General features: G+C 30.3%; 3 protein-coding genes across 3 annotated transcripts in view; 1 reads left to right on the top strand and 2 right to left on the bottom strand.

The window, feature by feature from the left end:
• The first annotated feature begins 1,504 nt into the window (after window positions 1-1,504).
• LOC108563388 (integrin alpha-PS4-like) lies at window positions 1,505-7,676 on the top strand. The gene is made up of 18 exons (XM_017922049.1): window positions 1,505-1,780; window positions 1,841-1,950; window positions 2,009-2,085; window positions 2,152-2,296; window positions 3,253-3,329; window positions 3,382-3,424; window positions 3,581-3,990; window positions 4,044-4,146; window positions 4,204-4,371; window positions 4,422-4,690; window positions 4,797-4,851; window positions 5,555-5,871; window positions 5,929-6,077; window positions 6,131-6,308; window positions 6,364-6,598; window positions 6,655-6,718; window positions 6,776-6,905; window positions 6,965-7,676. The coding sequence occupies exons 1-18, from the start codon at window positions 1,623-1,625 to the stop codon at window positions 7,067-7,069; spliced, it is 2,793 nt and encodes a 930-aa protein (XP_017777538.1). The 5' UTR covers window positions 1,505-1,622; the 3' UTR covers window positions 7,070-7,676.
• On the bottom strand, window positions 7,426-23,632 carry LOC108563389 (ras-related protein Rab-23). Its single transcript, XM_017922050.1, has 6 exons — window positions 23,522-23,632; window positions 22,511-22,632; window positions 17,326-17,488; window positions 13,430-13,509; window positions 8,687-8,868; window positions 7,426-7,868 (listed from the first exon to the last, which is right to left on the bottom strand). The coding sequence occupies exons 1-6, from the start codon at window positions 23,552-23,554 to the stop codon at window positions 7,756-7,758; spliced, it is 693 nt and encodes a 230-aa protein (XP_017777539.1). The 5' UTR covers window positions 23,555-23,632; the 3' UTR covers window positions 7,426-7,755.
• The window catches only part of LOC108563386, a 37,443-nt gene continuing 37,070 nt past the window's right edge, over window positions 23,540-23,912 (bottom strand). Inside the window, exon 4 of the mRNA XM_017922047.1 lies at window positions 23,540-23,633. Within this exon, the coding sequence (XP_017777536.1) occupies window positions 23,559-23,633 (75 nt within the window). The 3' untranslated portion in view covers window positions 23,540-23,558. The remainder of the gene's footprint in view (window positions 23,634-23,912) is intronic.

Genomic DNA, 23,912 nt, shown 5'->3' with positions numbered 1-23,912 from the left:
AATGGACTTTTACACGACTTTTAAAATAAACGGCAATTTATGACAAAATATGTCCTCTTTTCAAGAGAGAAGAACCACATATAAAAAAATATTTTCTGGTAAAATAGTGTCTCATACACTAACCAAATCGAAATGAAACTCTTGAAAATCTTGTAGAGCAGACACTATTCTTCAAAATGACGTAAACCTATACAATTTTTTTAGATTTGGCTTTGTAGTTATAACGAAATCCAAATAAATCAATACATATATTCCATGCGAGATAAAATAGAGGCGATGAAAATGAAATAAATACAATGGAAAATAAATGGATTCAAACATTGTGAATTATCCTTATAATAACTGTGATAATATAAATTCATCACCAATCCACGGTAGGCTCTGCTTGAATTGACAAAGGATTTAAGTTTGAATTCAATTTTCGAGAAAAAAAGTTTGGTACAAGTTTCAATACATCGCCTTTGCAACAAAACTAGTGTATTCAAAAACAGAAGTATTATAAATTTGACACATGGTAATTATTGGGTAAAGTAAAACGTTTCGAGCGTTTTTGTTAGATGGCTTTAGAGAGCCATATCTCACAATGTATACGTTTTACTTCACCCAATATGAAAGGGACTGAAAAATATAAAGCTCTTACTCATACATATAATGTATATTTGCATTTGTATATTTCAATTGTATTGCTAAACTTCGCTTCAGAATTATTAAAATTATTTATAGCAATTATATATTGAATTGTGATATAAACATTTAAAATCACTATATTCAGGGCCGCCACAACAAGTTGTGCGCTATTATATAAATAAATACAGACCAAAACAAATATGAAATAAAATACCGCAACAATCTATATTTAACAAAGTAATAACAATTACATTTATTGTAAGTCAGATATAACAATTTATTTTAAAGAAAAGAAGTAACTGTTATGCCAAGAAACTATATGCCAAACTGCAAATCAGACTTGCTAAACGTATAAATCGTTTTCTATCATAGTTCTTTGAAAGTATTAAATTCTAATAACCTAGTAAATGTGGTACAAGTCTCCAGAACCGCAGCAAGAGGGATGCGCAGGGAGGATCGGCATCAGACTCATCACTGTAGCGACGCAAATGGCTCAAGTGGGTTAAGTAATAATATTGTTTCTTGAGAGAAGGGGGCGCATTAAATATTTGGCATCTTTGATTTGTTAAGGCCGGGGTTAAAATTAGATATTCGGCAAGAGTAGTCTTGTCAGTCTCTCATCCAAGTTTTGTCCGTCACACACACTGCTTAATTATCAAGAATTAAGCATGGATACGTGATATAATTAATAATAGTTAAATTCAGACAATATTAAGTAAACACTTGTATTTGTTGATTACGAAATGGAAATTTTGTTCACACATTGTTATCTTTCTGTACAGAGTATTATTACTCATACCTTGAATCTGCGTGTGCGTACTTGCGACTTACTCAATCAATTTCTGAGTATGTTCTGAGTATGTGTTATGCATTCCGCTTCAACCGCGGGAGTGGTTTTTATCAGACTTTCGATTAGCACTTATCAGTGTCGTATTTCCTTTCGTTAATCGGCCGGGCTCTTCAACAGTCATCCGCGCGATCCCGAGCCGTCAAATATGATACTCAAAATATATTGTGTACTAAATATCTTTGCATTCATCGCCCTTGTTCGCGGTTCTCTCTTCGACGCTCTTAATCATGTAGAGTTTCATAGCAACCAAAAGGATGATTACTTCGGATATGCAATCCATTTACAACAATCCAATCCACCAAGGTAATTATCGATTAGTCGATACGTTGAGTAAATATATTTGAATATGTAATCTGATTTTAGATTAATCAGCGGCGCTCCGAAAGGAGGTGTTGATCAGATCGGAAGTGTCTTTGTATGCGATGTAAACAATCCGACGAATTGCAAAACCCATTACACCGTAGAAACGGATGGTACGTAGCGTTGGATATTATTGCATAAAACCTGAACCGATTATAATGAATTTTGCAGCTTTTAATGAAATCAGAAACAGTTCACTTTTTGGTGCCACTATAGAGGGTGGAACTCAAAACGGGAATTCAGTTCTTGTGAGTGTTTATTAATTTCACAGTATATTTTACATTACTAAATACAATTTGCGTTTATCGATATAGGTGTGCGCTCCAAAATTTACTCAAAATTACAAAACACCATCTGGAGGAAAAATGACAAACAACTATTTCACCAACGGTGCTTGCTACTATTTATCGGATATCGAGAAAAACAGCAGAATTGGTATTTTTGCTAGCTCCGAAAAAAGTAAGTTGTTATAGATTTGTTTATATTAATATATTGAATAAATCATTACCAAAATATGTCCATAAATACTTTGAAAGTATATTTAATGTGAATTTATTAAAATAGATTTGAGTATAAAGTCCAAAACTAGGGTTAAATGACATATATTAAGTTTCCACTTGAAGACATTAAAAATTACTTCAAATAAAAATCAATATAATAGCAAGCTAATGTAAAAAATCATGAACAAATGATGTATTTTCATAATTTCAAGCGATTTGAACTTGTTTCATAGGTGTTACTTTAAATAATCTCATTTTTATGCTCAATATTAATCTAATACCGCAAACTGACTAAATTGCGCACTGAAATTTCTATGTCGCAAAACAACTTCTTTGTGCCGCAGACAACATAATATTACACCGGCATTTAGTAAACACTTTGGACATAGGTTACGTTAAGTATCAGAGATGGGGAAAAGAAAATATAGATGTGGTATAATTTTTTAGAAAATTGGTGTACTTTTTACACCGGTGCGACTAGTTAAAGGTTAAGTACATTTAATTAAATTTTAAAATCTATATTTGTTTATAATATACTTTTAGACGTTTTACTAAGTTTCTTAAATTCTTACTAATACATTTTATTAATCATTCTTGTAAATATTTGAAATAGATTCTGAATTTAATACTTCTGAATTTATTAATTTATCAACATTACTTAAACTACTTTTTCTTAACAGAATATGAAATTTTCATAGACAAACTATATTTCTTTGTAGGTGTTGCTTCAAAACATATTTTAATAACTACAATATATATTCTAATATATTCTCATAATGTGTTTACTACACTTATGAGTATCACAAATATTTTTTTCATAATAAGATACCAATACAAAAAAATAATACGTTTGCTTAAGAGTAAATGAATAGATGTAAGATATTCTAATAATTAAATTATTTTTTTATTTTTCAGCAAAACAATTAGTTTCAGGCAGATACAATCATGCTCTATCCGAATTTGGATTTTCAGCAGCGTACAATCATCACAATGTAATAAATGATGATTTTTCCATATTGAAGTGTAATTAATATTTATTTTCAGGATACGTTCTTAATCGGTACTCCGGGTCAATTGGATTTCACAGGTTTGTTAATTTTCAGTGATTTAAGTAAATTTAAGGAATAATTATTTATTATGAATTTTAAAAACCATAAAAAATTAAATCTTTGTATTTTATAAATAAAATAATAATCGAATATTTATTTTTGTTAATGAAATATTATTAATTGTTTATTCGTAGGAAATGCGGTTCGATTGATAGAAGAAGATATTCCTGTTAATGCCAGACGTCAGATGACGAAGTCGTCAAATAAACCGTATGATTCCCGAGATTTATTCGAAATACCTCAGTTGAAGAAATTCCACATTTACGAATACAGAGGATATGCTGTGGCTCTGGTAAATGTGGGTAAAATCTACGCGGTATTAGGAGCTCCAAGGGCAAATCGCCTGAGAGGACAATTCGAGGTGATCTCGCATAAGACTATAGTCCAAACGGAATTAGGATCTTCGCCTGGTTCTTACTTCGGTAGCGTCTTTTGCGTGTTAGATATCAATGGAGATGGCGTGGATGAGTTACTTGTAGGTGCACCAACATTCAAAGAGAAGTTTTACGATCAAGGAAAGGTGTTCGTGTACTTCTACGAAAACGTAATTAAGTTAAATAATATATATTTAAACATCACTGAATGAGCACGTTTTAGGAGAAATTTGCCAAAAAGTACTCGTTGTTGGGACACGAGGAGAGAGGCAGATTCGGTTCGGCCATGAGTAATTTGGGTAAAATCACCGGGGATGCATATGATGGTAATATAAACTCAATAGAAGTAATTTGAAAACATGAAATATCTTTATTGATTTAAGCTGTGGCAATTTCAAGTCCGTACGAGAATAACGGAATAGGAGCTGTCTACATTTATCTATACATCGATGGAAAATTGGAGCAGCATCAAAGAATTGTCATGAGTAATACCAACGGATTTGGTTTCAGCATATCACGAGGCGTTGATGTTACAAGCGACGGAAACAATGGTAAATCTGCAAAGATAATTAAATTTGACTTTATAATTTTGTTTTTTAAGACTTCGCGGTTGGTGCTTACAAATCTGGAAAAGCTTTTCTCATCAAATCCAAGCCTCTGTTCCACTACGAATTCAAGATACAAACTGTGGAGAGTTTGCAAAGTTTCCATGATAATCCTCCCTTCAACTTTACCTATTGTCTGAAACTTATTGGTTACGATAAAGTTAATACTATCATAACCATAACCAGTAGACAGTCAAGTGCAAATCAGAAGGAAACACTGATTATTAGTAAACAACATTGCAGTACGGTCGAAGTAAAACCGCTCGTAAGTAAATCTTATTACCAATATAGTTAATTAACAATTTCAATTACCATTAAACAATTAATATAATTTCATTTGAACTAATTTAATAATTTATAATTTGTTAAAGAACAACGATGATATTACTCCATTAAGTATAGAGTTGAAAGCCAGATCTGCTGACGGTAAGTCATTCATTGAATTTTCATCTGAATCCATCTTTTATTTACAATTGTTTTGCGTATTTTTTCTTGATAAATAGAGGTAAAAAAGGTTTTTATGTAGGTTCTTCAAATCTTTTTTAAACGTTTTACAGTTGTTAACTGGTTTTACAGTTAACAAATGTTTAATTTGCAAGAATTGAAACTCTAAAAATAAAGTAATTCTGAAGAATGTAAATACAATTGACCCTTCTTAATGGTTACAATAAAAATCTTAAATTCATATTATTATTAAAAAATAGTATAAAAACGAAGTTATAAATCTACTTGACAAAAGAAAAAAACAATTTTAATGTTTTAGCACAGTAGATCTATTTATTAGACTTTTAAACGTGAAAATCTTTGATAAAAATAGTAGAGAAACCAATGGATAGAACAAATATCAGAAATATTTACAATTGAAGTGTTTCGAAATACTAAATCTTCTGTTAAATTTATAATTTACGTATTCAATTGCAAACAGACTTTTCAACAAGAAAATGATAAAATTAGTAGAGAAAATATACGATAAAAAGTTTTAAATCTAATTGACATTAATTTATTTATTGAAATATTCTTAACAAAAATATTTCTTAATATATAACTTTGAACTAGAGTTTCTGAATTGCATAATTTGAAGGAATATACTATAAATATTATTTCACTTAATCGTTACTTTGTATTCCAGATTGTCCAACATGTCCAGTTCATTCTCCAACAAAGAAGAGTGTCGTAACACACGAGATCCCATTCCTACTGAATTGCGGTTCGGATCAAATCTGTACACCGTCTTTGCAAATATCGAATGAATTCAATATAGAGAAGTTAACAGTGGGATCCGAAGAGAAGATATCCTTAAAAGTAAATGTGGTTAACAGCAACGAACCTGCATACCTCTGCAAAGCCTTATTGTCATTACCATCAGGAATTTTCGTTACGAAGACGGACCGAAATTGCGAAAAGAACTTCAACAATTGCGCCTTGGATAAAATATTACAAAATTCAGTAAGATCAATCTCAATCGTAAAGTTAAAATTTCTAATATGACATAATCCTTTACAGAACACGATCGAATATCAGTTAAACACAAAGGACTTTCAGGATATTCGCACTAACTTATTATTCAACTTCAGTTTAAATTGCGTCAACGAGACATTGGAATCCTACATGAGTCTTCCTTTGGAATATAAAAGCAAACTGGAAACTGATGGGTACATTTCTTAATGCTTTGCAATTATCGAAAGCTGATTTTTTTTGTTATTAGTGTTTCAGATAAGATAGTTTATAAAAACAAGAATGTCACTGAGGCGATTACCTACAATCATGGTTTCTACATTAGAAATATTGGTCCAAGTCCGATCCAAGATTTCGAAGTAACCTTTAAAATCCCGAATAAAATTAAGAGCGATCTAGAAGATGTTATGAGCATTCGCAGGCCACAAGTAAAAAAAATATATGAGATATTAACGAATTGTAATTAATTTTATTCTGTTAAAGTCTTCCTCGCAAGGATTTAGATGCGATACTGATTTACCAGAAAATGTAGAAGAAGATACGAACGATGACAAAAGTGAATTGTCTGCGGCAGGACTTTTCGGGAACAACAAAGATGATATACTGAGTTGTTCCAATTCGAAAATCCAATGCATGGCAATAAAATGTTGGTTAACGATGAAAAAAGGTCAGGAGATTAAAGTTTTCATAGAAGTCAAACCGCACATCGACAATATCCGTAAGTAATATCAATTAAAAATTCCAAACAATTGTTATTTCAGAATTATATTGCAGTAAAGTACTTCAAGAATACGTTCACCGCTGTTTTGGATTTGGAATATGTGGAGAATAAAGAGAAGTGAGAACTACAATTTATATTTTAAATGTAAGTTTTAAATTTGTATTTCCTTTTTAGATTGATCAAAAGTTCGGAAGTTGTTTTGGAAGATACCATTGACGAAAGCGGCATTGCTTGGTATTGGATTCTTTTAGCTGTGATCATCGGTATTTTGCTTCTCTCCGCTTTAACTTTCTTAATGTACAAGGTGAGTTATTAAATTACGTAACATTTTTTTTAGTATTAATTGTTTTTTTTTTATTGCAGAAAGGCTTCTTCAAACGCAAACAACGCGACGAGATGAAAGAAGAGATCAATAAAATTAAGACTAAAGAGACCTTCGGTGAAATCGAAGAGGAAACTGAGACTTGAGATATTATAAAACTCAAGTTAATGTCATGTTTCATATAATTTTTTAGAATCGTGATTCGCTGCATTCAATATTTGTGTAATCGTGAAATAAAAAATATATTTATTACTATATTAATTGCATGGACTAAATACAGATTGATTAAGAAACATTTTGGGAAAGTATACTTTTTGCTATTGTTGTAAAAGGGTACTTAAATTGTAGCGGTAAAATAAAGGAATACAACGTACAAACAAACGAAATTAATAAATGAACAAAAAGTAATAATTATAATAATATAGTAATAAGTGTAAATATGTGAATTAAATGTAAAATAATATTCGCACATCGCCTTTGGCCTAGTGAAGACTCTTTTTCATTTTTTGTTACTTTCAAAGAATTTATTCGTCAATTGGCAAGTATAAGTAATATACAATGATCGTATTTATATTTACATCGAAAACAAAATAAAATATAGGTGGTATCGATTAAGATTAATAAAAAGTATTTATACATGGCGAAAGAAACTGTAGTCGAAGCTAAGAAGGTCGAGTGTTAATAAATAAAAGCGCAGTTGAAGTTGGCCCTAAAGTGGTTAAATAAAATCATACAAATAATAATAATAATTATCGTAAAGAACAACATAAACAAACAATAATAATAATAATTGGTGGTGGCGGCAGAAAATAGTGGTGTTGTTGTTGTTGACTCATAACAATCTGCAGGCGTTCTTCAGCACGTTCTTCTTCTTCTTGTGTTTGCCTGGCCTCAAGATTATCGTACCGTTATGGTTTTTTGCCGAGTGACTAGGACTGAAGGCACCTAAAACACACACAAAATATAATATTACAATTTAAGTTCGGAATATTAATATTCTATCAAATGTACTAAAATAATTCAAATATTTGTTTTAAACTTATTTTTTTATTGTATCTTTATTTACTTTATCATTGAGGAATCACATCAAGTTCAGAATATTTCTATCAGTTATCATATGCATATCAATTATCAAAGTTGCTGCAACATTAATTGAAACTATTTTTAAAACTGTTTTCATTGTATATTTGATTAATAATAAAGTTTAAACTTTATGAAATAATTTGACTGTCAGTATATTTAAAATTGTATACTAAATTATAATGAATTGAGAAAATGTTACCTTTAAAAAATAACGTCCAAACAAGATCTTTTGCACTTATTCATAATAGATATACGTATTAATTAATTATATTTAATTCTAATTAGACAAATAAAAGAAAATAATTCATCAAATTCATTTTTCTAAATATTACTTGCTTCAATTTATGAGATACTTTGATGCAAATGATTTCAAGCAAATAATACAGAATATTATGTAATTTTGATCTTAATTTGAATATAAATATCTGCTGCATAGATGAGTTAGAGATTTTTTTTGTTTGATATAAATAAAAACATCATGATTAATTATCCTTAATATTAGGAATTCGATTCATAATTCAGGTTCAATTATTTTGAAACTATGAATCGGAATGTTAAATAATATCTGTATCAAATATTGTTAAATTTCAAGTTATATTATTCCATATGAAGACTTTGAATATCAACAAACAGTAAAAATATTAAAATAAGTGATATGTACAGTTGGTTGCATAACTTACTTATGGTGACAGGATGATGTCCGTGGGATACAGATGAATAATAATCATCGCGAGGTTCTCGCATCTCGGCCAAACATCTAGAAGCCAAATGCCGGAAAACGGAAGCCACGTTGACGTCCTCCTTGACGGAAGTGCGTAGCAGCCGGCAACCCAGAGCTCGGGCCAATAGTTCGGCCTCCTCCCTGCAAATGAAATTGAAATAAATTAAAGAGACTCATGAAGAAATGCATATCTTTGTTCATTTCTTATTTTCAAATTAAGTTTGTCCTGTTTTGTCTTGACTCATTTTCCATCTTATTTTCGAAACATCATTCCGCGTGGTTGCGTGAAGAATGTCGCCGCATCAATTAAGTCAATTAAAAATCTCCGAGAACTTATTACAGATCGGTGAAAGCAAAAATGGATTGCGCCTAATTTGCGCACAGTCCGATGGTGAAGAGTAACCGTTTCCGATGGTAATTAACGGACCATAATTTTGTTTACATACCAGCGCAGTTTCCTTTTTTTCTCATTCTCTATCTGTTTTTACCGTCTTCCTCTTGCGCACCTCTAATCATAATAAAATTAAACGCTTCTAAATTGCATTTAACTGCAATCCAACCGTTAACATCTCAAATTCCTGTTATTACAGTAGTCTTACGCATACCTCCAATGTGTGCTGTATATTATAGGTTTTGTATTAAGATTGTTTATATCTGAATTAAACACATTTAAAAAATAATGCAGTTCCTACAAATTTATAATATAAGTATAACGCAATTTTGATTAAAGTTTCAATGAATGCAGTATGCAGTACTTAATAGAAGTACCAACTATAATAGTCCTGCGTACAGCAATTTAGGTATAATACTTGATACACCTGTCAAAGTATCAATTACACATTATCCCAATGATCAATGCATTTCTTATTATTTTAAACTTCAATGTAAGTATTTATGGATTTATATCATTATTTCAAGAAATAATAGTAAACAAGCTATTGACCACAATCTTTCCGACCTTGAAGAAATATTTTAAATAAATTTCAATAATTACAACTGAACATGACAAATATAAACATATTTTACTGCAGCGCCATCTATCACAAAAATGAAAAGTACTATGGGTGAATTCAAAAACATAATAATAAAAAAAATACAGCAGAAATACAAGAGATGAACTAAAAGTTAACTAATCCTGTGGTCTAAGGTAATTTTTGTTTGCAAAAAATATACTTTTTACAGTGTTATAAAAATTATTAACTAAAACTGTTTATATTTCTACATTAATCGTTTCTGATTTGTATGTATAAAAAGGTTGAAGAACGCTGAACTAAATTACTTTAAATAGTTCTAGAAGAAATAGAATTCAATTAAAAAATAGCTGCAAATGCTAACAAGGCGCAGAGAAGGCTGTTTGCCAAATAACTATATATTTATATAAGTTACATGGCAAGTACTTAAATAACAAGCCACGATTGTCATATAATTAATTCACCCATTCTTTAACTATACTGAATTAAATGTTAAACTAACATTTATTATGTAAATGGACATAATTGAATATGGAAAAAAATATGTTTAGTTTTATATTGTCTTGAGTCTCTAAATGTAGAACGTAGTTTAAATATATTTTATTTTAATATTAAATGTAATTTCCGCAGTGGAGCAAATTCAATTGGATTCTCATGTTCTTAGAGTTTATGCACATCGTAAGTCTGGAAAGAGCGTGGAAGGAAACAAGGAGCAAAAGGGCCTCATACAGACTTTTCAATTTCACCTCGGACGAACACGGCGAGAAAAAGTTGGCACGATGAACCCTAGAGAGGCGGCATCTCACGTAATCTGCGGCCGTTAAATCCTAACTCTGGCAGGAAATTTACGAATTGAAACGGAAAACGTTTGCGCAAATTGTGCAAAATAAAAGCTGTACGTATAGTATACCGTCTAGGGCAGACATTTATATATAAATAAGATAACCAGTCCACTTTATTAGACTATTAAACGACAAATTGGTAAGTATTATCCTTTAATATTTTAATAATTTGATATTTAATATTTGAAGTTCTCTTTCCTGTATGATAATGATTTTATTTACATATTTCATTTAATAAAGAATAAATTAATTTACCTGAATTAGCACAGTAACTATAACATGGTAAGTGCGAATTGCCGTAAGTTAGTATAATAAAATATAACTGCTTCTATTGGCCCAATTTATGCAAAGTGATATAGTTTTTACTATATTTACAATATATAATTTACTGAATATTTATTAAAATATAATTCTGCGATAAAAAAACATTACATCATATCACTATATATATGATGTAATATTTTTAAAATATCATTTAAGATCTAAAATAAGAATTAAATTGTGTTAGCAATCAAAATTATTTTCAGTGTGTTTAACTTTAATTGTGCAAATCTTTATATAAATAAGTGTTTTTTAATTGGCTTTAATAGAAACACTTTTCGTTATAAATACACATGTATTTTATTATAAGCAGAGTGTGAGTGTATAAAGCGTGTATTGCAGTGCTTGTGAATCACGCTCCTATTTATTTCTTTTAGATTGTGCTGTTTCCTTCGAAAGGATATTTTAGCTCTCCTCAAAAGTACAACAGTGCCACGGTCTTGTTTACTCTTGAATCTTGCAAGACTAAACAAAACAGTTTATATGCATGCAGAGTTTCCACAAACCACTACTGTGTCTCGTACTGCAAACGGCCATGCGGCTGACCTCTTGAGCAGCCCGATGTTTATATAACCTTCCATGCATTTTCTGCATTAACATATATGATTTTTCAATTTTATAAATTATTTTCAATCTATTATATACATATAATATTAAGAAGTAAATGTTTTTTACCTCATTTGCTTTATTTATAACATGTTCATTAGTTAAGAATTATATGACTAAATATAGTGGAATCTTGATATTGTATCTCGGTTCAGGATAAACATTAAAATAAAAATACCTCGCTTTCTGTTCACACACAGAAAGTCCTCGTAAGCACTGCCTCGATTAACGGTTTGTGGTTTGCTGGAAACCTTAAAAAAAGCTCTAAATTTACCCGGAATCAAATTATCGCGGCATTTCATTGATTCGTATATAATACGATTATTCCCGAACATGTAGCGCTGTGCTTTCCCAGAATCTATGCTTATTTGCAGGATGATGAGCAGGATATTAAGGAGTTACTACAGGTTTTTGGTGAGGGCCTTACCAACGACGACCTTCAAGAACTAGCAGAACAAGGAATTAAAGAACGCGAAAATAGTGATTCTGAATACGATGAACCAAAAGAACTTGCTACAGATTTTCTTAAAAAAAGATTATTAACGATAACTGATATCCTTGATCAAATTGTAGCGAATGATCCAAATTTTGACAAGTAGATCGCCTGCTACCAAAATTTGCTTAATGAAATGAAAAAAAAGCGACAAATGATTCTAGACGATTTTATCGCCATAAAATAAAAAATATTAGAAGACCAAATGTTTGTGTTATATAAAACAGTGATTCTCAAAATGTGAGTCGCGAAAAATATTTGGGAAGTCGTAAAAATTGAATGACAGATCATTCCTAGTTGTTTTTCTACACCAATTCTTCGGGGGTCGCAGAAACTTTTCATGTCCATAAGGGAGTCGCGAACCAAAAAGTTTGAGAATCACTAATATAAAACATAGATTATGAAAATTACTATAAATACAACTAAAAAATAAAGTAAAATTTGTTTATTTTTTGGTATTTTCCTATTTGCTATGTACTAAAATGTACATACATAAAATGACTTAGTACATAATGTTTTAGTACATAAAATGTTTCGTTTTCGGGGTCTTACTGTAGTATTATTAGAAAATTGCTAAAAACGTATTTCTCAATTTATCTATAATTTTTTATGATTTTTTTAATTAATTTGTAACAATACGTATAACAATAAAACAATAACAAAAATCGAAGAAAAAAATGTGGAAAGTAAATTCGTGTAAGTTTAGAATATTTATAAAGAATTCTATAAATTCGCCATCTTTTAAAACAGGCATGTATAAAATTTATTTCAATTCGTTGTATATTATTTTTGTCCGTCACTAATTAAATTAATAAAAAGATTTGTTAACATTATTTTTCATGTATGAGTTATAAATAAATTCGCATTTATATATGTGAGTTATTTTAATGTTAGTACTTTTGTATATAAATGTGAGATTAAAAAAAACTCGATTGAATAAATTTCTGCGCCAAAAGTGAAACATGTTCGCTTTCGGTGCTGCGAATAACAAATGTCGTCCGGTCACGGCAATGACCGGAAGTGCGGAAGAAATGCATCAGTCTTATCGAGGCCAGGATTTAATGGACACATTCGATAAAATAAGCCAAAATGGGCCTCGGCAACACTAGGATAATGAACTGCGGGTAGACCGAAATATATACACACATACACACTCACACATATGCATATACACACACGCACACAACCCACTATATACTATATACAAACTATGTAGGAAGCGAACCGCGATTTTGGGTCAACGCACCAAGGTTACATTTATATTTCGACACGCGGAAAACGCACCGAAATATACATAAAATAAGGAAACCGCACGCATCTGAGATGAATAAGACACGATTAAGAACACGGAAACAGACTAAATCCGTTTCTTTCCACTCTTTCGTAAGCTTTTTTTCTCTTCCTCCTATTCCTTTTTCTTCTTTTTTATTTCATGTTTACACGTTTCCCGCATTTATTATTATACTTACGGATTCACGACGCTCTGATCCATCAGGTCTATTTTATTTTGAACTATCACAGTGGGTATTTCTCCGCACTCATTCTCTACCTGAAAACAATAAGAAAAACAATCAGTTAAACATTCCCATAAACTCATAATCTCAGAACTAATACTAAATAGTAGTTGAAATTATATTACCTTTCAGCTACAAATAATAATCATTAATAAATAGTAATTACTAATTACTATATACTCCAAAGAATTAGTAACATCTCATACGCTAATCAATTAATTTATACATGATAATATTGTATTTGTTATAACAGTCACATATAAGAAATAGATTTATGTAACAATAATTATATAATAAAAGATCAACTGTTACGATGGAATGAATTATGTAATTTTCTAAGATCCTGTAATATCAATAAAATAATTTTAAAAGTATCTTTGCATTGATTTAATTCTAAGTACACACTTCTAAGTATGACATGACATAAGTATCTCACGTAATCGAACGCTCTGAGTTTGGAATGCGCACTACTTGCATACACAAAAATAACCGCAACGAACTAAATATAGTGACATATATTATATAAGTTGGTACATATGCAACAACAGCTGTATTCACGAAAAGCCGTTTCTTATAGAAAATAATGTTTATTTGCAATACAATTATCTTTTAAGATCAATGACCGAAAACTTATGGTCTATTTTCATGTCTTCAGAAAAAACAATTTACTTAGTTTTTATTAAATGAGAAAATTCAGTATCATAAAACAAAACGTGATCAAATAACATAAATTGTAATAGATCATACGTTTTTCAAAATATAAAAATAATTTAAACGACTTTGACATCACAGAAAAATCTATTGTTTGAAGAAATTTTAAAGTATTAATTATTTTATTTAATTTAATTAAAATAATTACAAAATTTATTGGTTCTTTTGGCGAACATTTGACACTTCATATCCGTAGTCATTGCTTTTATGAAACTACTTAAAAGTTAAAAGTACATCCATAAGATATATAAATACAAAAAAAACTATATACCGATACATATCATTATAAAAGATATATTGAAAATATTAGTAAATTCGATTGCAGCGCCATCTTGAATACTATAAAGACAATTTTATTAAATAATTATAGTAAATAATAAATACAGTATTAACGTGCTAAACGTGCACTTCGTTAATGAGTAATTCGCCTAGAGAGCAACAAAAACGAGCGATTTTCAACAAATAGGAATTATGTTATTTCATACATCAAGTTAGTAAACTTGTGTTATGTATGATTTTCTTTGTGTCCAATGTTTAAAAACCCTTGAAAAAATGTCCCCGAATAATAACTATTTTTTCTATGTTTTTTGTTTTCTTTACGTTATTCATAATTTATAACATTAATTTATATCAGAAAATTGTTTTGCTTACTGAATGTTTTGCGTTACGAGTAAGATTCTGTAACGGATTATGCTCGTTAAGCGAGGTTCTACTGTATGTCCAATTTGCTTCTATTTAAGAAGTATATTTTTTTTTAATTATAATTCATAATAATTTTAAATCTAAAATTTTATTGTAAAATTTATTATTGCTTACAATGTATAATATATAAATATATAATATATAAATATGTGTAGTATTATATACTAATAAATATCTGCAAATTATGTGATAATACCAGTTGCCAAAATTTTGTAAAATATAAGCTGCGAGTTAAAATATACTGATTATTGTAATAAAGTATTTTAACAGTCATTCATTTTCTGCATGTTGCTTTTTACTGCTTGAAATAATTAAAATTAATCAAAATAAACAATAGAACATTAATATATGAAATTAATATGTATAATTTTCAATAGCTAAATAGAAAAAATATTCAAAGACCTTGTACAAAACGTAACTAACTATACTATATTTGTTAATATACTAATTATAATTATACTTAACATATACTAGTTTGTTTGACTTTTTATATGTTTGTTACTTATTATGTGTATAAAATGTTGCAGGTAAATACTTGAAATAAATAAAAATAATCAAAATAAACAATAAATCATTAATATAAAATATACATTTGTATGGTGTTGAATGGTATATGAGCCGTTATTTTTGAAAGTTTTATAACACAAATAGTAAATTTTTATATATATCGAGATATTTAAGGGTCTGTTTTATCACTATAAAACTGTCAAATTTTCTTATGTAATAATAATTTTTAAAATTGTTAAAGAAAATAAACGTTTTTTAGCTTTTGGTGGACTTATACCACATTCTATAATAAAATAAAGTGAAAAGTTTTTTTAAACATCATCTTTAGCGATAAAACTCATTTTCAATTGGATAGTTTTGATAATAAACAGAAATGTCGAATTCGGAGAAATAAAAATCCTAGTGTAATTAATGAAAAAATGATGAACCCATAAGGAGTCACTGTTTGGTGCGGATTATGAGCTGGAAGTGTAATTGGACCGATCTTTTTTGAGAATGATCTAACTTTTTGTGGGATCAATTGGACGACATGTCCATTACCATTATGGTTTCAACATAATGGTTCCACATGCCATACAGCAAGAGAAACCATTGATTTGTTAAAATAATATTTTCCTGATCGTGTGATTTCCAAAAATGCTGATGTTAATTGATCGCCCAGATCTTGCGACTTGACGCCATGCGATTTTTTCCTTTGGGGTTTTGTAAAGTCCAAGGTGTATGCTAACAAACCACAAACAATTCCTGAACTGAAAACAAAGATCCAACGCGTTATTTTTGAAATTGAACCTTGCAAAAAGTCCTCGAAAATGTTATCAAAAGGTACAGGGTATGCCAGCACAACCGAGACGGCTATTTGGCCGACATAGTATTCCATAATAAGTCCCAACATGTCTACTTTATAAATCAATAAAAATTTCCCAATTACATAATAATTTACTATGTTTCATTTCAAAATTAAATCCGGCTTATCCGATGGGCCACTCTATATAAACATAGTAAGTATTTCACACATTTTCCCCCACTTGGACTACGCATATGATAATTAGATAGCGACACATTTTTAAGATAAAATGTAGATCTCTGTGCACAAAAGCTAGCTACCCTTACTGTATATTAATCATAATACTTAAATTTGAAACTTTCTATATAAATAATAATTCTTAGTATATGTTACTTTGTTTGTCTTTTTTATTATATTTTCACTTATTATGTGAATGAAAATGTGTAATTGGCGTGTAGGCGAAATAATTGATAATTAGAATATGAGCCGTCAATTTGTGAATGAATATGCATACAAAATGCGTACCTACTTAAATAACACACCATTCTGCGTTATCACAAGACCATGACGGTTACTGGTCACCGACCAACCTTGTCTTATTACCTACCCATTTGTACTTAATTTCCTCTTCACCGAAAAATATGCAAATCCAACGTCATTTCTGTAACCCATATTTTCAAACAATACCAACAAAAAAAATAATGATTTTCTCATCAATTGCCTGCAGGAAATTCATTTCTATCTCTCAGTCATTGTATTTCAACGAATCAAAGGTCGTGTTTACCGTTGTTGACCTAAGCCAATCAATAAATCATCAAGGAGACGCACAGCAAAAGGAATATTTTGCTTCAGGACATATTCAACTTCGGAAAGCTGTGACCGCAAATCTATTCCAAGATATTAAAATCAAATAGCCGACGGGTGAAGCGTGAATTCGATGTAAAATAGGTGTGAAAACAAAATTAATGGCATTGCTCAACACAATTATATACGAATTGTAATTAAAGAAATTAAAATTAAGCAGTTATTTTTTTTATATACCTTGACTAAATTCTAATTGTAATTTACTGCAATTGTGTTAACTTTTTTTTATTGGTTTCTGAGTATTTACAATATATATTTTGTATGTGTGTGAGTGTTAACTTACTTTGAGTTTCCAGGAATGGGCTGCTTCGAAGGAGTCCCTATCTGTAGTCGAGAATGCCAAAACGCAGGCTTGAGCTCCCCGGTAATAGGCTTTCGTGATGGCATCGAATTCTTCTTGACCTGCCGTATCCCATAACATCAACCTTACTTCCTCTCCATCAACGCTGAAAAAAAAGGAAAAGACAGAAAATAAGGAAACTTATTAACATATGAAATACTTGATAAATAATACATAGATGTCTCATCATTAATACGTTACTATATATTAAGATATTACATCCTCTTTGTATCAACGTTGCAAGTAAGAAAAAACAGAAAATAAGTCCATATTTTACAATATCAAATATATAAATTTATACATAAACAATTTTCATCAAATCAATCAATTATATGTTTTTGGTCCATACATATCAATATTTTATTACTGATATTGATATTCCCAATCAATAATAAGAAAATCACAATCACTGCTGAGGACAGCCAAGGGACAGCAAAACAACCCCACCTGAAGCAATTTTGGTAATCGGGACTTTTGTCTTAATAATATAATAAATATGTAGGTATAAGTAAATAATATTGAGGAAAATGAATAAATTACTATTTATGGTAAAAATATTGTAAAAGAACAAATTGAGAAAACAATGGTGATTCAAGGATCAGTCCATCCAACAGATAATCAAATTTTATCGAAGAACACAATACCAAATAATCTAGGATATATACGGATGGTTCGAAATATATTTGGAAGAAAGGAATAATTTCTAGAACAAGAAAAAAATAGCAAATCATTGCATGGTTTTCCAAACTGAAATGCTAGCAATTTCTAAGACATTAAGATATCTACATTTAGAAATTATAAAGGACTGGTCAGCATCTTAGTGTTACAGGAAATATATCAACCAAGCTACAATTATAACAGTGGAACCTCGCTTAACGAGTTCCAAAATTTTCGGATTTTACTAGCATAGTGAAACATATTCAAAAATACACATAATATGTGTACACAAGTTTTAAAAATGATGTAGCAGGCGCGCAATCCAGGACTTCTCTTCTCATCGTCACTTTTTATGCGAAACGTCGCTCGTTAAGCAAGTCATTTTTCTTACAATTAATTTTGCTCGTTAAGCGAAATGCTCGTTATATGAGGTGCTCGTTAAGCGAGGTTCCTCTGTACTTGGGAATTAGCGCAGACATTATAGGAAGTGAAAAAAATAAGACATTTGTTGGCGGAACGAATTGTATCAACGCAGATATTATGTTAGAATGGCAATTGGAATCAAGTTTTGACTATGGACATATATGTTTGCGAATGCAGAGAGGAATATGTTGATTCAAATGTAATCTTAATAAAGTATATAAAAATAATGCAGATTGAACGATAAGTCTTAACATGCATTATATTTTTTTTTATAAAATCTTGATAGTCCATACCATCCGGTATTGATTCAATTGACAAAGTTGTCTGATTCAGTTGTCTAAAAAATTGTTGGGACTAGAAATTTGGAAATTTCTGATCCCACAAAGAGTTGAAGGATTAACAGGGCCACGAAATGAAGATGTATAGAAAAATAATATGGTATAAAATATTTGGTATGGAAGAAAAACATCTACACAAATTACTTCACGATTTAAAATATCAACATAATTAAATTAAAGAAAGTATAGTTAGGGAAAACATAATTAGGAATTACAGTGATGTTAATTTTAAGCCACCCTCAGATTGACATTACGTCGGTATACATATAAAGATCATGCATATACCATATATAGAAATGTTGTTTATAATAATACCATGAAATTACTATACTAAGTGACGCTGTTACTTAAATTGTATTTTCATTTCATAGTGTCGAATCTATTAAAATCTTACTAATATCGATTCTTTAGTCTTTGGCACATGTGTCCAATACATATGTTTAAAAAATGTTAAATTGACTAAATTAAAGATAATTTCAACGATAAATAATGATGACAAATTGCTATGATGCTGTTACTTGATTTTCGTATTAAGTGCTGCAACAAGAAAATATTTGGAAGTGGCGGATCAAAGTCAACGAAACCAAATCCAGCCATGTCACCTTCACCCTCAAAAAGGGAACCTGCCCCCGGTCACACTGAACAACAAAATCATCCCGCACGTCGAAAATGCCAAATACTTGGGCTTGTTCTTGGATCGCCGACTAACGTGGAAGAAGCACATCGCAACCAAAAGGAAGCAAATGGGCATCAAGTTCGCGAAACTCTACTGGCTGATCGGCAAAAGATCTCCACTATCCCTCGACAACAAACTATTAATTTATAAGACAGTACTAAAGCCGGTGTGGACGTACGGCATCCAGCTTTGGGAAACAGCCAGCAATTCCAACATCGAGATCCTGCAACGCTTCCAGTCCAAGTGCCTGCGAACCCTGGTGCAGGCCCCCTGGTACGTGACGAACGACATGATACACACGACCTCCACATGAACACTGTTGAAAGTGAAATCCCCAAGTTCAGTGTACGTTACCAGAACAGACTTGAAACCACCCCAACAGTCTCGCATTATCCCTGCTAGATAATAGTGACACCCCCCATAGACTGAAGAGACACAACACCCTCGACCTCCCCTTTAGAAACTAAAAGTTCGTTTCATTGTCCATTAGAATGAATATTTTTATTTAATTTTCATAGTGTCGTCAAAAGCAATTTTTTGGTTGGGTTAATATTGTCATTGGATTAATTTTTTAGTTAAATTTATATTTGTAGGAAGATTTCCGTTGGGAAATCGTTCCGCTCCATGCAATTTATTTTGTTTTTTCTGGTTTTTATTTTCTTCTTTTTTCTGTCTTGGCCAAAAAACATTCGACTTATTGCCAGGGATGTTGACAGGTTGTGAATAAATAATAAAAGTTATTAAAAAAAAAGAAAATATTTGAAAAAAAATGCATCAACTAAGTTGTATTTTAATAAGAAGCACACAATTTTCACAACAGGATCCTGCAACAGACTAAGTACAAAAGAAGGTGTATAATGAATACAAAGTAAATATACAAGAAAGGAAACAGAAGAGTTACGAAAACGCCGAGGGCAGCGGAGCGCGGAAACTTTCTTATGCACGCATTAAGTAAAATAATTTGCGAGATCAACGTTTCTGGTTACACTTAATGAAACCTGCGCAGCTTTCAGCACCGAATCAACGCCGTTAATTAGCACACAGTGTAAAATCGAAAAGAAAGAGAGAAAAAGAACAGTGCGAAAGTATCGGATTAACATAATTATACGGAATCGATTGGAATGAAATGGACTGCAGCCAGGTGTTGGATTGATGGTACATTTTTAATTAACATTTAACGGACTGCAAAATAACCTTTACAACGTTTCAGCAGTCAATCAATTGGCGTAGGAATGCACCACGTATTTCCTTGTTTCGTTTCTTTTCCTACAAAAAAAAAAACAACTTATTTCTAATAGAATCGTGAAGAGGAAAATAGAAAGTAAATTAAGATGTTCTAAGTACAATCAATCAAAATCCCATTGCAAATGTCAGCATTGACATATCGATCGACTATTATAAAGCAATTAGCGAACATCTGCTGAAATTCTTTCGAAAATATCAATTTATTTATGCTCCATCCATGTAAATATCATTGAAACGATATTTTCAAATTGTTGAATCTATATAGCGCACATACAGAGAGCGAGATTGAATCACTAATTGATATATTCGTGTAATTTGAAATTAATTGAGTAATTGGCACGTGATGTATGGGGATTATCGATGAACGATTGACTTGTTGCAAGCAAATTAGATTCTAAATGATACGAGCCGTGAAATTTTAATGGATCAATGATAAATCGAGTAAAAATGCAACAGTTGCGCACCCGTTTCAATGTTTCCGGTAATGTAATATGGATCGTAAAATTTCTGATTTTATGGTTGAAACAAGTGGAAAATTAGCGATAAACGATTCATATTTTTTTATTCTAGAAAATAAACACATGTTTATTAAATCCGTAAACGAGTTCCATATATACTTTTTGGTTTTTAAATCATTTCAATTGGTTTAACATTTCATGGTTCATTCCTGAATTAACAAATCTAAACTTTGAACCAAAAATGATTAAATAAATTTTATTTAATATTTTCATTTTAACTTAGTTTTGAATGAATGTGCATCAAATCGGAACAAAGTGAAACAGCTGTCCTTGCTAAAAGGCTAATTATGTGATTTTACTGCCTTTCCTTTCCTTTATATTATAAATTGGAGACACTAAAAAAATGTATATAAAGGTGAGTTCCTTTGTGATGGCTCAGACTATGTAATTATTACGTTGTCGAGAAAACAAGATAGATGGGCGGACACGAAGGAGCAAAACTTGAGAAACTCTGAATGAAACAATATGCAGTTTGTAAAATGTTGAAGAAAATTTAGTACTAAATCTTTTTAATTAAATAATATGTATCATAAAAGTTCATATGTCCAAACGTTGTAACAAATTCACTTTTCATTTTAATTCAAATTGAAAGTTATTTCCAAAAAAATGTGTCTTATTTATATTTTATAGGACGACTAATAGCCGAATGGTTAAGTCGCCTTACCAACGATTTCGTTCGGGCTCTTTGTGAGCCCTCTCGGTGCTTGCAGTCAAATGAATGAGGAGATATGGAGAATATGGAGATTCACAGTCAAAAGAAATAGTGGAATCGCAGAGCCTCAATATACTACTGAAGTTAACGTACAAGGCGATAGCAACCAACAAATTTTAAAAAAAGAAATCATCATAAAGATTATCCATTTAATGTCTGAAATTTACTCAATGTTCACATTGATGAACAGCAGATTGTGAATAAAACTTATACGACATAAAAAAAATATATTTTATTAAGTAGAATAGTTTGGAAGTAATACACATTTTGTAGATTCACTTTTCATTCTATTTCAAATTGAAATTTGTTTCAAATAAATGTGTTTTAATTATATCTTTTTATTCTTACAGTTTAGATATGTATATAAATTTTGTACACAAAATTTACTTTAATAATGTATTTATTTATTTTTTTAAATTGTTAACTATAATTTATTAATAATAAGATGTAAGTAGTTGGAATATTATCTTAATAACAGAGTAGAAATAACTAGAGCAAATACATGTTTATAACATATTTCATATGAACTAGATTAATTTTCTTTTTATTATATACTTACTCAATTTGTCGCTCCAGAAAATCCACCCCGATGGTCTTCTTGTAGTCCTTGGTGAAAGTTCCTCTGCAGTACCTTTGAATCATGCTGGATTTTCCAACACCACCGTTTCCCACTATAACCACCTGAAAAATCATATTATTATAATTTGAATACTGAAAATCAATAGAAAAAAATATATTTATGGTCACTTTTTTAATTGAAATTATTGTATTATTACTGAAAAATCTATAATGCAGCTTCGATCAGTTCGTGCCGATTTTTCACGAAAATTAAAAATCAAAACTTTTATATATAAATTTTTAAATGTATATGCACCATTTTTAATCTATAAATCGTTCCTTCATCTTTCAAGCAACTTAAAATTTATTAGGTTTTCGCCAAAAACAGTTAATGGAATTTATTGTGGAAATCGGAAAGTGCACTGTCTGGTGAATACTACGGGTGAACAAACACAACTCTTTCCGACTTCAATATTTTTTTTTTGAATAGTAAATGTAATATAAGGGCTGATATTGTAGTGATTTTTGTCCGTTAAATTGTACAAAACTCATATATTTCAATGGTTTCAAGCTTCGAAAACATTCATCAATGGTTGTTTTTAATATTTTTAATACGGGTTATTCTCAATAAATGTCATTATTACTAGCAGAACTTGAAGGCTGAAATCATCAGCTCTAAATTTACAGAAATACGTTCTTATAGTTAATTTAGCTAAATCAACTTCACCGTTAACAGAATATATCTTTATTGCTTTAGTTGCATTTTTGGCCTTACAGTAATAGGAAAGTATCAAAATCTAAAATGCACTTTGTTATCTTCCATCTTCAGGAAGGGTACTAAATGTGTCAGTTTAATTTGTTCCAAACCCAACTTTTCTCACATTTCTAATAGGCATCGCCAAAATCGCGCCATCGCGAAAATCGACACGAACTTTCCGATATATTATTATTAATTAATTTATGTTTTTTATCAATAAAATGTACTGTAAATAATAATATTAAAAAATATTACCTTTAGGGCCACCTCAAGTTCTTCTTCGCGCATGGTTTTAGGCCCGCGGCCCGTAAGCACCCCTTGAATTGGGGCTCATCGGCATCGGGTCTCGAATGAAAGGCGCATTGCTCTACAAAAAAAAGATACACAAATTAAAATTATATAATAAAACTAATATTAAATATATCGGTATGTATAAAAAATGTACATTTGAAATCAAATAGGTTTAGGAAAAGTGTGTCATTAAACGAAATAGTTTGGTTCTAATTACACTTAAAAAATAAAGTTATAATGGTGTTATTTTTTTTAAGTATACTTTTTGGTAAAAAAAATATTTTATGTAACAAATATTATTAAATCACTTATTGAAAAAATAATATGTGTGTTTTAATAGTGTTCAGTTGTAAAA

This window comes from Nicrophorus vespilloides, unplaced genomic scaffold (genome assembly GCF_001412225.1).
Source record: "Nicrophorus vespilloides isolate i.1.1-1 unplaced genomic scaffold, Nicve_v1.0, whole genome shotgun sequence".
NCBI lineage: Eukaryota > Metazoa > Arthropoda > Insecta > Coleoptera > Silphidae > Nicrophorus > Nicrophorus vespilloides.
The sequence above is the reverse complement of the archived record's forward strand: the minus strand, read 5'-3'. Positions and strand labels throughout refer to the sequence as shown.

What these genes read in the sequence shown, in the direction of transcription:
- LOC108563388 (XM_017922049.1), top strand. Translation starts at nt 1,623, where the DNA reads ATGATACTCAAAATATATTGTGTACTAAATATCTTTGCATTCATCGCC. An exon ending in AAAACGGGAATTCAGTTCTT is followed by an intron (nt 2,086 to 2,151) that starts GTGAGTGTTTAT and finishes TTATCGATATAG; the next exon opens with GTGTGCGCTCCAAAATTTAC. An exon ending in TATGTGGAGAATAAAGAGAA is followed by an intron (nt 6,719 to 6,775) that starts GTGAGAACTACA and finishes TTTCCTTTTTAG; the next exon opens with ATTGATCAAAAGTTCGGAAG.
- LOC108563389 (XM_017922050.1), bottom strand. Translation starts at nt 23,554, where the DNA reads ATGCGCGAAGAAGAACTTGAGGTGGCCCTAAAG. An exon ending in AACTTGAGGTGGCCCTAAAG is followed by an intron (nt 22,633 to 23,521) that starts GTAATATTTTTT and finishes ATGATTTTTCAG; the next exon opens with GTGGTTATAGTGGGAAACGG. An exon ending in ACATCATCCTGTCACCATAA is followed by an intron (nt 7,869 to 8,686) that starts GTAAGTTATGCA and finishes TGTGTGTTTTAG; the next exon opens with GTGCCTTCAGTCCTAGTCAC.